Source organism: Ursus americanus, chromosome X (genome assembly GCF_024610735.1).
Source record: "Ursus americanus isolate L20-20 chromosome X, mUrsAme1.1.p, whole genome shotgun sequence".
NCBI classification, from domain to species: Eukaryota; Metazoa; Chordata; class Mammalia; order Carnivora; family Ursidae; genus Ursus; species Ursus americanus.
Window position 1 is genome coordinate 83,007,132 of NC_142164.1, and position 14,641 is coordinate 83,021,772.

The 14,641-nt window shown below is 43.6% G+C and overlaps 1 protein-coding gene across 2 annotated transcripts in view; it reads right to left on the minus strand.

The window, feature by feature from the left end:
- The window catches only part of ZNF157 (zinc finger protein 157), a 38,750-nt gene extending 34,174 nt beyond the window's left edge, over positions 1 to 4,576 (minus strand). The window contains exons 1-2 of one of the 2 annotated variants that reach the window (XM_087860295.1): positions 4,494 to 4,576; positions 2,520 to 2,726 (exon numbers count right to left, since the gene is read on the minus strand). In XM_087860295.1, coding sequence (XP_087716421.1) covers positions 2,520 to 2,591 — 72 coding nt within the window. In that variant the 5' untranslated portion in view covers positions 2,592 to 2,726; positions 4,494 to 4,576. Of the gene's footprint in view, positions 1 to 2,519; positions 2,727 to 4,309 lie in introns of both variants that reach the window. The other variant, XM_087860296.1, reaches the window with a different exon arrangement.
- Positions 4,577 to 14,641: the final 10,065 nt, after the last annotated feature.

A 14,641-nucleotide genomic window follows, 5' to 3' on the forward strand; every position in this document is an offset into this window, starting at 1 on the left:
TTCTGCTCTCTCTGACAAATAAATAAATATAATCTTTAAAAAAAAAAAAGAGCATGGTATTGGTGAAAGAATAGACAAATATATCAGTGGAAAAAACAGAAAGGAAATAGACCCAGGGTGCCTGGGTGGCTCAGTCGGTTAAGCTTCTGATTCTTGATTTCAGCTCAGGTCATGATCTCAGGGTTGTGAGATCAAGCCCTGAGTCAGGCTCCATTCTCAGTGTCAGTCTGCTTGTTCCTCTGCCCCCCACCACTTGCACGTTTGTGCGTGTGTGCACATGTGTACGTGCTCTCTCTCTCAAATAAATAAATCTTATTTTTTTAAGATTTTATTTATGTATTTATTTGAGAGAGTGCACAAGCAGGGGGGAGGGGGAGAGGGAGAGGGAGAAGCAGATTCCCCACTGAGCAGGGAGCCCGACACGGGGCTCAATCCCAGAACCCTGAGATCATGACCTGAGCCAAAGGCAGACACCCAACCACCTGAGCCACCCAGATGCCCCCTCAAATAAATAAATAAATCTTAAAAAAAAAGAAAAAGGACAAAAGATCTGAATAGACACATATATAGATGACAAATGAGCATGTACAACTATGTTCGACATCATTTTTCATTAGGGAATTGTAAATCGAAACAACGAGATACCATTATACACCTATTAGAATGGTTAAAATCCAAAAACCCGACAATACCAAATGCTGACGAGGATATGGAGCAACAGGAATGTTCTCATTCATTGCTGATTTGAATGGAAAATGGTGGAGAACTTTGAAAGACAGTTTGGCAGTTTCTTGCAACGCCAGTCTTACCATATGACCCACAACTGCACTCCTACTTATTTACCCACATGAATTGAAAACTTATGTGCACACAAAAACCTGTATAGAAATGTTTATAGCAGCTTTATTCATTAATTGCCAAAAACTGGGAACAACTAGGATGTCCTTCAATCGGTGAATGGAAAAGCAAATTGTGGTACATCCATACAATGGAGTATTAGTCAGTGATAAAAAATAAAAGCTATAAACCCATGAAAAGATACGGCGGAAGCTAAAATGCAAACTGTTAAGTGAAAGAAGCTAATCTGAAAAGGCTACAGACTATATGATTTCAACTATATGACATCTTAAAAGCGGTAAAAGTATAGAGACAATTAAAAAAAAAAAACACGGGGCGCCTGGGTAGTGCAGTCATTAAGCGTCTGCCTTCGGCTCAGGGCGTGATCCCGGCGTTATGGGATCGAGCCCCACATCGGGCTCCTCCGCTGGGAGCCTGCTTCTTCCTCTCCCACTCCCCTGCTGTGTTCCCTCTCTCACTGGCTGTCTCTCTGTCACATAAATAAATAAAATCTTTAAAAAAAAAAAAACAGTGGTTGCCAGAGGTTCAAGCAGAGGGAGAGATAGGATGAATAGCTAAAGCACAGATGAAACTGTTCTGTATGAAACTGTAATGCTGGATATGTGTCATTATGCATTTGTCAAACCCTAAAGAATGTACAACACAAAGAATGAACCTTACTATAAACTGCAGACTATAATTAATAATAGGGTATCCATATTGGTTAATTTTTTTTTTTAAAGATTTTATTTATTCGACAGAGATAGAGACAGCCAGCGAGAGAGGGAACACAAGCAGGGGGAGTGGGAGAGGAAGAAGCAGGCTCATAGCGGAGGAGCCTGATGTGGGGCTCGATCCCATAACGCCGGGATCACGCCCTGAGCCGAAGGCAGACGCTTAACCACTGTGCCACCCAGGCGCCCCCATATTGGTTAATTGTAACAAATGTATTACACTAATGCAAGATATTAATCACAGGGAAACTATGGGAGGGTGCAGAGCAGTATATGAAGCTATATGTACCATTTTCTCAATTATTCTAGAAATCTAAAGCTGTACTAAAAAAATTAAGTCAATTAATTGTTCGAAATGCACTTAGCAGACAACTCAACAATTGCATTCACGCGCGTTCATCTCATACAAAATCCTTACACAATCAGAGCATCTTTATTGATAACAGCCAAAAACTAGAAACAGCCAAGATGTCCTTCCACAAGAGGTTGGTTAAGCAACCTGTGGTACATTGATACCACGGAATATTGTTCCGCGATAAAAAGGAATCAGCTATTCATACACTCAACAATGTGCATGAATCTCCAGAGAATTGTGCTGTATAAAAAAAGCCAGTCCTGAAAGGTTACATACTGTATTATTCCATTTATATGTCATCCTTGAAATGACAAAATTATGGATTAGTGATGGCCAGGAGTTCAGGAGGGAGTGGGAGAGGAGGGAAGGGGTTGTGTCTATGAAAAGGCAAGACGAGGGGTCCCTGTCATGATGGAAATGTTCCCTATGTCAATATCCCGGTTGTGATACTGTACCAAGGTTTTGCACGATGTTCCCATTGGAGGAAACTGGGTAAATGGTACATTGCATTTGAATCTACAATTACCTCAAAATTAAAATTTATCTTAAAAAAATAAAGGAAAAAAATTTTAAAGTAGGCTCCTCCTCCTTACCTCAAACGATCTGCCAGGCTGTCCTGGAACCAGGGCAGGGAACCTCTGGGGTGATTTCCCATTAGCAGGCATGTTCACCCTGGGTCTCAGCCCACTTCCAAAGCTGGAGGGGAGTCTGGTATGTGGGCTGCGGTCAGAATGAATGGAAGATTCCGCAGCCTCCAGTAAGGAGAAACCTCAACAGCTCCACAGACACACCAAGAAATCCTAAAAGGACAGTATCCATGTCATCAGTGTCATTCCACGTTTACACCACAAAGTTCAGCAACCCCCACTCTGAGTGTTAGGGTGGATTATGGAAACAATCATGATATCTGAAGTCAAATTAATGACCTCAGAGTCCTTTCTTCTGGAATGCCTCCACAGGTAGCTTCACACCTTACCTAGCCAGCCTAGTGTTCAATTCTAGGTTCAAGGTGGATCTGGGTTTGCAGGGAGGGCAGAATTGGGGCAGCGAATGGTGCTAAAGCCCTATGGGGTGGACAGACGAAGGACTTGTCCATGGGGACCTGCTGGGTGACTGTGGAGGCAGGAACCCTGGAAACCTGGTAATCTGATTGAAAGGTATCTCTTCTGCCCTCTTTAATTATTTTGCCATTTTAGGGTGAAAAATCCCTCTTAAATTCTCCTACAAGAAGCTCTTAGCTTCTTCCTTCCAGAAGATGGTTCAGCAGTAATAATATTTATTAATCAACAAATGGCAGGGGGCATGCTGCTATTAACTTACACCAGAAAAACATCTGACACAATTCAGGAAACATTACCAATACAACTCCAGCGAAAATTAGGGAAGATGTAAATCACTTAAATATCACAAAAATCATTTACAAAACATAGCCCTGAACTATTATGCTAAAACGTAAAATGATGAAGCTATTGCCATTAAAATTCTCAACAAGATAGGGATGTCTAATACAACTCAAAATTGTTTCGCTGGATCTAGCCCACACTATGGAAGATGAAACAATCAGAATGTATACTGCAAGGAAATGGAAGTGTGGCTTTCTTTGCCAAGCATATGATTTTATACATAGAAAAAACAGCCACTACTAGCATTCATAGGGCAATTTGAAAAGGGGCTGGATACCAGATAAAATTATAAGAGCAGATAGTTTTTCCTCTATGATAGCAATGATATATGAAAACGGGAAAAAACCCATCACTAATGACAGCAAGAAGGAGTTGAACTTCTACAATTAAAAAAATTGACAAATATAAAATAGTCACACAGATACACCATATCCTTGGATAAGATGTAATAAAAATGTCAATCCTCCCAAAAAGCATTTTATTAAAGTAACATAAATAATAAAAAAGAAACATAAAGCTCAATAATAATAAGATGACGTACGTAAAATTTTGTGGAATGCAGCTAAAGAGATTCTTAGAGATATTCATGTTCTAAATGGTTTTTAACAAAGAAGAAAGGCTGAACATTAATGAATTAACATCCAGTTCCAAAAGTTAAAGAGAAAATGGTACAGGTAAAAGCAGAAATTTGGGAAATAGAAAACAAAGGCACATCAGAGAGGATCAACAAGGCCAAAAGTTGGTTCTTTGGAAAGACTAGTAAGATTAGCACACCTCTGGGGAGACTGATAAGGAAAAAATCTAAACACACTCTATGAAGACTTGACAACAAGACGCAGCAAGGAATCTAAAAACTGACTCCTCCAGGAGCCGCCATCCCTGACCTGCACAGATTCCCATTCACCAGATTCTTCAACTCCCCACCAATGGACCTTACAAACTGACAATTCGTCATTCCCAAAAGCCAACAAAGCCATCACCTCAAAATCACTGATGACTGTCACGCCATAAAACCTCGTGCACTCGCTTTAGCGCCGCGCGCCAACAAGACTTAAACGTCCTCTGCGGGCCACTTCCGTTTCCTGTCCTCACCCCTGACAGTGCCCCTTCTGGGGTGTTGGTCTCGCACACATCGTAAGGGCTGTGATGCTGTGGTCTACTCACTTTGAGCAAGGTGCAGTTACGGATCTGCGGAGACTTGTCCATGAGTGGCGTTGCTGGGCGAGGAACATGGCTGTGCCGAGGCTTTCCTGCATGGAGGCCGCCATCTTAGCGCCCATTCCGTACAGTGGGCTGTTCCACCGAAGGCGGGGGCGGGGGGCGTTGTTCAGGGGTAGAAACCTGAGGGCAAGCATTCCGGAAGGAGTTGGTCTTTGGAACTGGGTTCTGTAAGTTTGTGCAAAGTTTACAGAAGCAGAGGTGCCGGGGGCAGGGGAGATGTGTCCTGATCTTTAAGGGAGATGCCAGTGGGGAGCGGGGGGAAAAACCAGAATTAGTTTCGGGAAGATGTCACTCGGAGGAAAGGTGAAATTAGAATGGTACAGTCCCCCTCCTGGCAGATACCACTGGGCAAGAGAGGGAAGGAGTCGGTGTGGTATAGTCCTCTCCTTGGAGATACCACTGGGAAGAGGTGGGGAAAGTCAGGTTATTGTTGATCCCCTCCTGGGTGATACCACTGGAGAAGAGCGGGGAGGGGTCGTAGTGATACATTGTTTTGATGTGAAGGAATAGGTATAGAGGGGAATTGAAACCCCCTCAACCTCCATTACCTCCATTACCCCACTAAAATGCTAGTGGCTAGAAATAATAAGTAGTAGTAGTAGTAGTAGTAGTAGTAGTAGTAGTAGTAGTAGTAGTAGTAATAACCTTTGATATGGACAACTAATATTTTTAAGCAAATTGCCAATAGAAAAATATTTAGAAAACATTGTAAACATACTTTCGCTGAAAATACATCTCTGAGGCACAACCCTAACTCCTCCTGTCAACCAGTTTGCAGCCACTTAACCTCTCTTACCTGGGAATTTAGGAGCTACTACGTACTCTGGGGAGAGAAGAGAGAATTCTAGGTGTTCTTCACCTCTGAACTCCTAACCTAAACATTCTTCAAAACCTACTCCTGCATATACCCCTCCTGCAGGCCTTCTCTGACAAGAGGTAGAGGGCTCTTTTCCCTGCTGAAGGCATTTCAAACACAACAGGTAGACCCTAGCTAAGCTTGGGCATGGATTGCTGGGTCCCCTAAGAATATTCAGACCCTCTCTCTGGGTCTCAGCACAACAATCTGGAGAGTTAGAGCGTCACCCTCTCAGTATTTGTGAATGGAGTGGAAGAAAGAGGGGCAAATGTGAGAACATTATTGTAACACACACTTCTACTGAAATTTCCCAAACATCCTTGTCATGACTTTTGGGCAACATCTCAAGTTCTGGACTGTGCTAACTTCTACCATCAGTGCCTCCTGGGCTGATCTCAAACCTAGGTCTTTCTTAACTCTACCAACACCTTTTGCACTCTTCTGATCTGAATTCATATCCTCTATTAATGATTTCATCATCAGTGTCTCTGTATTTTGACCATGAATCCAAGATGCTGCTAACTCTTTTACCACATGTGCCCTTTTTTTATAGACTGAGAGACTAGGCATTTCTTAATTTCCACTATCAATGCCTCTTTGGTCTAGATCTCAACTATTAGACCATGGTTAACTTTTCCACCATCAATGTCCTTTGGATTAGACCTCCAAAACAGACGTATGTTGCACATGACTGGGTTCCAGTTCAAACCAGAGGGGAAATGATGTCTGAAGAATAACAGAGGCCCAAGTTCAAGAACTGGACCTGAGGACCATCAAAAGTATAAGTTCATTCATGGTAGAAGATTGCTCACAAGGCTGGGCTTATCGTCAGTAAAACAAGATGGTGATTTCTGGCAAAATCATTAGCATATGTTTTTAGGTCAAATCAGGGAGATTGATGATGTTGAAAAGTTCATATTTGCCTAAGATATAGACATGGAATAGCTAATGGAGGCCCAGGGTTCAAGGTCAGAAGTGATGGTTTGTCACTTCAGAGAACAGATTATAAAAGACTGAGGCTTCCATCTTGTTCTCTCTCTCCACCTCTCTCTCTCTCTCTCTGTCTCTGTCTCTGTCTCTCTCTCTCTCTCTGTGTCTCCCTTCATCCCTCATACCACTCACTCTGGGAGAAGCCAGCTGCTATGTCATAATGACACTCAGGCAGATAGCCTTCGGAAAGGCCCATGTGCCAAGCACATCGCCAATAGCCAGGGAGAAACTGAGGCAGCTAGCCTGTAGCCCTATCAATGAGCCAACCTCCAGCCTCAGCTGACTACAGCCCCAGGCAACAACTCAGTTAGAGACCCTGAGACAGACTCTTTAAGCCAAGCCACTCTCAAGTTCTTAACCCCACAGACGCTGTAAGATAATAAATGTTTGTTGTTTTAACTTTATGTTTAAGAGTAATTGGCTGTTGGGGCGCCTGGGTGGCACAGCGGTTGAGCGTCTGCCTTCGGCTCAGGGCGTGATCCCAGCGTTATGGGATCGAGCCCCACATCAGGCTCCTCTGCTATGAGCCTGCTTCTTCCTCTCCCACTCCCCCTGCTTCTGTTCCCTCTCTCGCTGGCTATCTCTCTCTCTCTGTCAAATAAATAAATAAAATCTTAAAAAAAAAAAAAAGAGTAATTGGCTGTGCAGCAGTAGATAACAATACAAGCATTTAAAGTTTTGGTATTTTGTTCATCATGGATTTTTACATTAATTTTGACTTTTGAAAACGTTGCACTGGGGCGCCTGCATGGCTCAGTCGATTAAGCGTCTGCCTTCAGCTCAGGTCACGATCCCAGGGTCCTGGGATCAAGTCCCACGTCCAGCTCTCTGCTCAGCAGGGAGCCTGCTTCTCCCCACCCCACCCCCGCCTGCCACTCCCCCTGCTTGTGCTCTCTCTCTCTGTGTGTCAAATAAATAATAAATAAATAAATAAATAAGTTCTTCAAAAAAATAAAATAAAATATTTTTAAAAAGAAAACATCGCACTAAATGTTATTTACCTTGATTACTGAGTTATTTTGGTGCCCGCTTAAACTTTACACTTTGAGGTGAGCGCCTCACCCTAGTCCCAGCCCTGCTAAGAAACTTCTTCTCTAAAATCATAGACTATCAGAAACTTTGCTATTTGAAATTACATCAATAAGAATAAAACACCCTACTCTGCCTGGAGGATCGAAGTCGCTTTGACATACAGAGCAGGCCTCAATTTCCAGCCCAAGTTCAGAGGCTCAAATAAGGGGCATCTGTGAACATGTCACATCTATTTTTACTTTAGTGTTTCTAAATAAAAAGGCCCCTGAATCCACTTCACAGTCCAGACTTAACACTGACTCTTTTATATACCAACTTGCTTTGCTTTGGGCTAATCAAAACCCTGCTTCATTTAAATTTTATTTTTTTAAGGTTTTATTTATTTATTTGTCAGAGAGAGAGAGAGAGCACAAGCAGGGGGAGCAGCAGGCAGAGGGAGAAGCAGGCTCCCCAGTGAGCAGGGAGCCCTATGGGGTCTATCCCAGGACCCCAGGATCATGACCTGAGCGGAAGGTAGATGCTTAACCCAGGCACCCCTCATTTAAATTTTAACTAGACTCAACTCTTCCCCAAAACCCTATGGTAATCCCATTGCCTCCTTTGTTTGCCAAAACTAAGGTGATCAACCATCCTTCTTTGCCCAAACTGAGGGATTTACTGGGACAAGGGCTAATCATTACTGAAACCAGTAACGTCACAGACAAACTTGAACGAGTTGGCCACCCTGGGTGAGCGCCCCCACAGTCCTTACGGTGTGTGGTCTCCCTTGCTGCAGCACGTTAATAAGCCCATGAATGTCAGACTAGGGATGTGACCCTGGTGGTCTTTATCAGGTAGGCTTTATCAAGGTCATTAATGTTGGAAGGGTTCACAGAGGTCACGTTTGAGATCAGTCCTCATATGCACTGATGGTGGAAAATTTAACAGACCTGGAATGAAGCTCCAGATCAAAGGGGCATTGATGGAGGAGTAATTAATTGAAGGCTGAACACTAAGCCATGCCAGAAAAGCACTGAGGGTAGAAGAGTTATCAGAGCTCTGAGTCAGACTAGAATAATAGATGGGGTTAGAAATTGGTCCAGAGGTGGTAAAAATGTTAAAAGGGGCCTGGAGTTTAGATTTTTGACAAGAGTCATTGATGGTGGATTAGATAACAAATGACCAAGTTCAAGGACCAGCTCGATGAGCAGTGGTGGTGGAAGAGTTAACAGAAGCCAGCAATTTGAGCTCTCTTGTCTAGACCAAGTGCGTGGGTTGTAGATAAACGGTACAGCTGGCCAATGGCTGTGTAAGAGAGGTGGGGTATAGTTTGTGGTGGCCAATGAGATGAAGGAGCAGCCTGTTACTAAGGAGAAGGCCCTGTTGCTATGTGCTGAGGAGGAGAGGCAGGGTCTAACCTGAGAAGCTAATGACTGCAGGAGAAGTTGGACTTCAGCCTCTTCAGCCTATGGTGGCCTGTTACTATGTAGTAACCCCAGTGCCATGTGAAATGAGCCAGCCAAAGTGGCACCTGAGAAGCTGTAGACAGAAGGTGCCCTTAGCGAATGGCTGAGCGTAAGAATCAGGCTCTGGCCTCCCCACTCAAATAAGGCTGCAGGTCTGTAAACCAGTCGAAGTCCCTATTGTCCAATGCAGGGAGGGGGCAGGGCATCCTCTGAGGGGGTACAGATACAGGATGGAAGTGGAAGTGGGTGGGGGTAAGACCTGAGGTTGCTTTGGACCAAGGATGCAGCTGGCCAATGGCTCCCTGTGGGAGGCAGGCTTTAGTTTCCACGGCCAATGAAATGTGAACATCCCTGTTGCTATGCAGAAATAGCGTTGCGGTTCCAAAGTCTATCGATAAGAATGAAGCCTCTCACTGTTGCCTGCAGAAAGGTGACAGATTGGGAAGAAAAAGAAACAAATGAAATGTCATAACGGATTTTATTTAAATTACATATCCAAAACATTATCATTTTGACTTGTAATCAATTTTTTAAATTACTAATGAGATATGTGGCATTCTCTTTGTTGTAAATAAGTCTGCGAAATCAGATGTGTATTTTCTACTTACAAGATGTCTCGGTTGGAATACTACGTTTCCACCAGAAATACTTGATTTGTATTCAGATTTCATAACATTTAATTTTGAAAACATAGATTAATATTCACAAATTCATCCAAACGAACTTGAGAAGTTTTCCAGTAACTGAATTGAGTATCTATTTTACATGTTTAGTTAATTAAAATAAATCAAATTTAAAATTCAATTCCCAGGGGCACCTGGGTGGCTCAGATGGTTAAGCGTCTGCCTTCGGTTCAGGCCATGATCCCAGGGCCCTGGGATCGAGTCCCACGTCTGGCTGCTGGCTCGGCAGGGAGTCTGCTTCTCCCTCTCCCTCTGCCTCTTTCCCTGCTCATGTTCTCTCTCTGTGTATCTCTCTGTCTCAAATGAATAAATAAAATCTTAAAAAATACATAAAATTCTCATTCTCACTAGCTTCATTTCAAGTATTCCATAACCACATGTGGCTGGTGTCTGCCGTATCAAATGGCATAGTTCTAGACACCATGCCACTGATCATAGTCAAATTAAAGAGGCATGGTTTTGAGTTGTGGACCAGGTAGGCATGGATGGTAGAAGAGTTCACAGAGGCCAGGTTTGAAGATGTATAAAAGATGGCAAACGGTGTTGAATTGTTGACAGAAGCCCACGTTCAAGGACAGACCAAAGTCACGCGGATGGTGGAAGAGTTAACAGAAGCTCAGGTTTGAGGTCAGCCCTGAGAGGTGTGGATGGTTAAAAAATAGAGTTTTCTAGTCCCAACAAGATAGCATAGACCTGTTTCTCCCTGCTCCCTCCTGCTAAGTGCAACTATCGACCCTAAAAATAAAACAAGAGAGCATCAAGAGAAAACTATGAAGGGGGGTAAAAAGGTGAATTCATTTAGCAACCCAGGACTGGAGGAACAGTCCGACTGCAGGGTATCTTATATTCCCCACCCCCCAACCCAACAGAAGGCAGCTCAGGCCCAGCATTTCCTGACACCCAACCTAGGAACATGAGGCAGCTTAAGCAGGTTCATTTCTCCCCTGGATCAAATGGAAGTCCCTCTGACAACATGAGGCAAGCCCAATAACCACAAGGAGATGGATTGGGAGCCTGCTTACAATAAGTGACCATGACGGGCACCTGGGTGGCTCAGTCAGTTAAGCGTCTGCCTTCTGCTCGGGTCATGATCCCAGGGTCCTGGGATCGAGCCCCACATCGGGCTCCCTGCTCAGTGGGGAGTCTGTTTCTCCCTCTGCCTCTCCTCCTGCTTGTGCTTTCTCTCTGTCAAATAAATAAACTCTTAACAACAACAATAAGTGACCATGAGAAGTTCTCTCTTTCTCCATTGGGTCAGAGACAGCTGTCCCCCACCAGCACTGCAGCAGGTGGGGGGGGGGGGGAGGCTGTAAGAGGGATACAGCCACAGCAAGAGACTGGGCCTGGAAAACTTCCCTTCCTTGAAAGCCCCCAAGACCTGAGATTCCCTTCTCCCAACAGGAGGCACAAGGCAAGTGGGTGAAATCAGCAGGAAGAACCCAACCAGGCAGCCAGACTTGGGAAACCCTTTCACGTGACCAGAGGTCCTGGGGCGGGTAGGCGGAAGCAGCAAAAGGGGCTCAGGCACAGCAAGCGTCATGACCCAGGATGCCACCTTGAACGTGAAAGATTCCCTTTCCCTACACAGAGACACCCGGGCAGCCATGAGGCACTGGTCAGGGGAGCCCATCACATCCTTCTACCACCGAGGGATACTGCGAGGTCTGGCTTATAGAAATCGTTTCCACCCCCTCAGGCAGAACCAGCAGAGACACCATATAGACCAAGCAGATGCTCGCCAGCATTTGTTGTTTCCTGTTGTGTTAATGTTTTCCATTCTAATTGGTGTGAGATGGTATCTCATTGTGGTTTTGATTTGTATTTCCTTGATGGCTAGTGACATGGAGCATTTTTTCATGTGTCTGTTAGTCATTTGTATGTCTTTTTTGGAGAAGTGACTGTTCATGTCTTCTGCCCATTTTTTGACTGGGTTATTAGTCTTTTGAGTGCTGAGTTTGAGAAGTTCTTTATAGATCTTGGATAGCAGCCCTTTATCTGTAATGTCATTTGCAAATATCTTCTCCCATTCCGTGGCCTGCCTCTTTGTTTTGTTGACTGTTTCTTTTGCTGTGCAGAAGCTTTTTATCTTAATGAAGTCCCAAAAGTTCATTTTTACTCTTGTTTCACTTGCCTTTGGAGACGTGTCTTGATTTTTTTTTTAAAGATTTATTTATTTATTTATTAGACAGAGACAGCCAGGGAGAGAGGGAACACAAGCAGGGGGAGCGGGAGAGGAAGAAGCAGGCTCCCAGTGGAGGAGCCCGATGTGGGGCTCAATCCCGGAACGCCAGGATCACACCCTGAGCCAAAGGCAGACGCTTCACGACTGCACCACCCAGGCGCCCCACTGCGCCACCGAGGCACCCCGGAGACGTGTCTTGAAAGAGGTTACTGTGGCTGATGTTGAAGAGGTTACTGCCTGTGTTCTCCTCTAGGATGTTGATGGATTCCTGTCTCACATTGAGGTCTTTCATCCATTTAGAGTTTATCTTTGTGTATGCTGTAAGGGAATGGTCCAGTTTCATTCTTCTGTATGTAGCTGTCCAATTTTCCCAGCAACACTTACTGAAGAGACTGTCTTTTTTCCATTGGATATTTTTTCCTGCTTTGTCACAGATTTGTGGATCATAGAGTTGAGGGTCTGTTTCTGGAGTCTCTATTCTGTTCCATTGGTCTATGTGTCTGTTTTTGTGCCAGTACCATGCTGTCTTGGTGATCCCAGCTTTGTAATATAGCTTGAATTCAGGTAATGTGATGCCCCCAGCTTTGTTTTTCTTTTTCATCATTCCCTTGTGCTTTGGGGGTCTTTTCTGGTTCCATACAAATTTTAGGATTTTTTGTTCCAGCTCTTTGAAAAATGCCAAATGCTATTTTAATAGGGATGGCATTGAAAGTGTAAACTTCTCTAGGCAGGATAGACATTTAAACAATGCTCATCCTTCCAATCCACGAGCATGGAATATTTCCCCATCTTTTGCACTACTAGGTATTTACCCCAAAAATACAGATGTAGTGAAAAGAAGGGGCACGTGCATCGCAATGTTCATAGCAGCATTGTCCACAATAGCCAAACTGTGGAAGGAGTTGAGATACCGTTCAACAGATGAACGGATAAAGAAGATGTGGTCCATATATACAATGGAATATTACTCAGCCATCAGAAGAGACTATGGACTCCGGGAAACAAACTGAGGGCTTCAGAGGGGAGAGGGTGGGGGACTGGGATAGACCGGTGATGGGTATTAAGGAGGGCACGTATTGCATGGAGCACTGGGTGTTATACGCAAACAATGAATCATGGAACACGACATCAAAAACTAGGGATGTACTGTGTGATGACTAACATAATATAATAAAATTTAAAAAAAATAGAAAATAAAACCCAAGCAGATGAAAATAACATCACAAAGTTTCTGAGAATTAAACTTCCACTGGGGGACGCCTGGGGGGCTCAGTAGGTTAAGCATCTGCCTTCGGATCAGGTCATGATCCAGGGGTCCTGGGATGGAGCCTGCATCTGCCTCTCTGCTCAGGGGAGAGCCTGCTTTTCCGTCTGCCTGCCGCTCCCCCTGCTTGTGCTCTCTCTCTCTGACAAATAAATACACAAAATCTTTAAAAAAAAAAAAAAAAAAACCTTCCATTGGAACTACAGCACAAAAACTAGGGCAAAGCCTGCATGTTAAACCTGAACAGGGCAATGGGCCACTGAAAGAAAAGATTTTAATAGGACCCAGAGTCCCCTAACATCATAGACAAATGCCTGGGATACAATAGAAAATTATCCATCATTCCAAGAATCAAGAAAATCACCACTTGAATGAGAAAACAAAACCTGATGCCAACACAGAGATCATTCAGATGTTTAAATTATCTGACAAGGATTTTAAAGCGGCCATCATCAAAATGTTTCAACAGTTATAAATTCTGCAAATTCTCGTGGAACAAATGAAAAACAAGAAAAATCTCAGCAAGGAAATAGAAGTTATTGTTTTAAACCCAATGGAAATGATAGAACTGAAAAACACAATAAAGGAAATAAAAACCTCACTGATTAGCTAATGCTGTGGCTTTTTAAAAAACAAAACTCAACCGAATACATTTAAAGCTCTAATTGGCTTTATTCAATCATTAACGAATCTAGCAATATCCCATCTACCAAATACAAAGCAGCTCCAAGAAGCTGTACAAAACAGGAGATTTTTTATAGGTAGAAGGAGGCAGGACAAGGAAGTTACTAGCAAGGAGTGGATTGTTTCAGGCAAGGTCACCTTCCTTCGAGGGGTAATGGAGGTCTACAAGTAATTACCTCATTAGTGCTGACCAGGAAATTCCAGACTGACTGGTTTATATGACGTTCCTGGGAGAGACTGAAATTGCAATTAGGTTAGGTATTAAGTATCTAGTGCTGTGAGTTTAGCACCAATGACTCCATTTTGGGGCCTGTTGTCTTTTTTTCTTCCCCCCATAGGCTCAATAGTAGAGTGGAGATGGCAGAAGATAGAATCAATAAATTTGAAAACTGACCAATAGAATTAAACCAATCTGAACAACAGAGAGAAAACTGATTGAAAATATTGAATTGATGGGGCGTCTGGGTGATTCAGTCGTTTAGTGTCTGCCTTCGGCTCAGGGCGTGATCCCAGGGTCCTGGGATCGAGCCCCACATCGGGCTCCCTGCTCAGCGGGAAGCCTGCTTCTCCCCCTCCCACGTCCCCTGCTTGTGTTTCCTCTCTCGCTGTCTCTCTCTGTCCAATAAATAAATAAAATCTTTTAAAAAAGCATTGACATGAGAGACAGTCACGAAAGACCTAGCATTCATTATCATAGACGTTCCAGAAGGATGACAAAGACGGCAAGGCCAAAAGAGTACTTGAATCAATACTGAGATGTTCCAAATCTGTTAAGACAGACAACTACAGAACCAAGAAGCTACGGCAATCTCAACAGGATAAACCCCCCCAAAATTCACATCAAGAGATATCATAATTAAGCTTTTGAAAACTAAAGACAATGAAAATACCTTGAAAGCAACCAGAGAAACAAAGCGGTACCTCTAAGGGGGCACCAATTTAAACGACAGCAGAC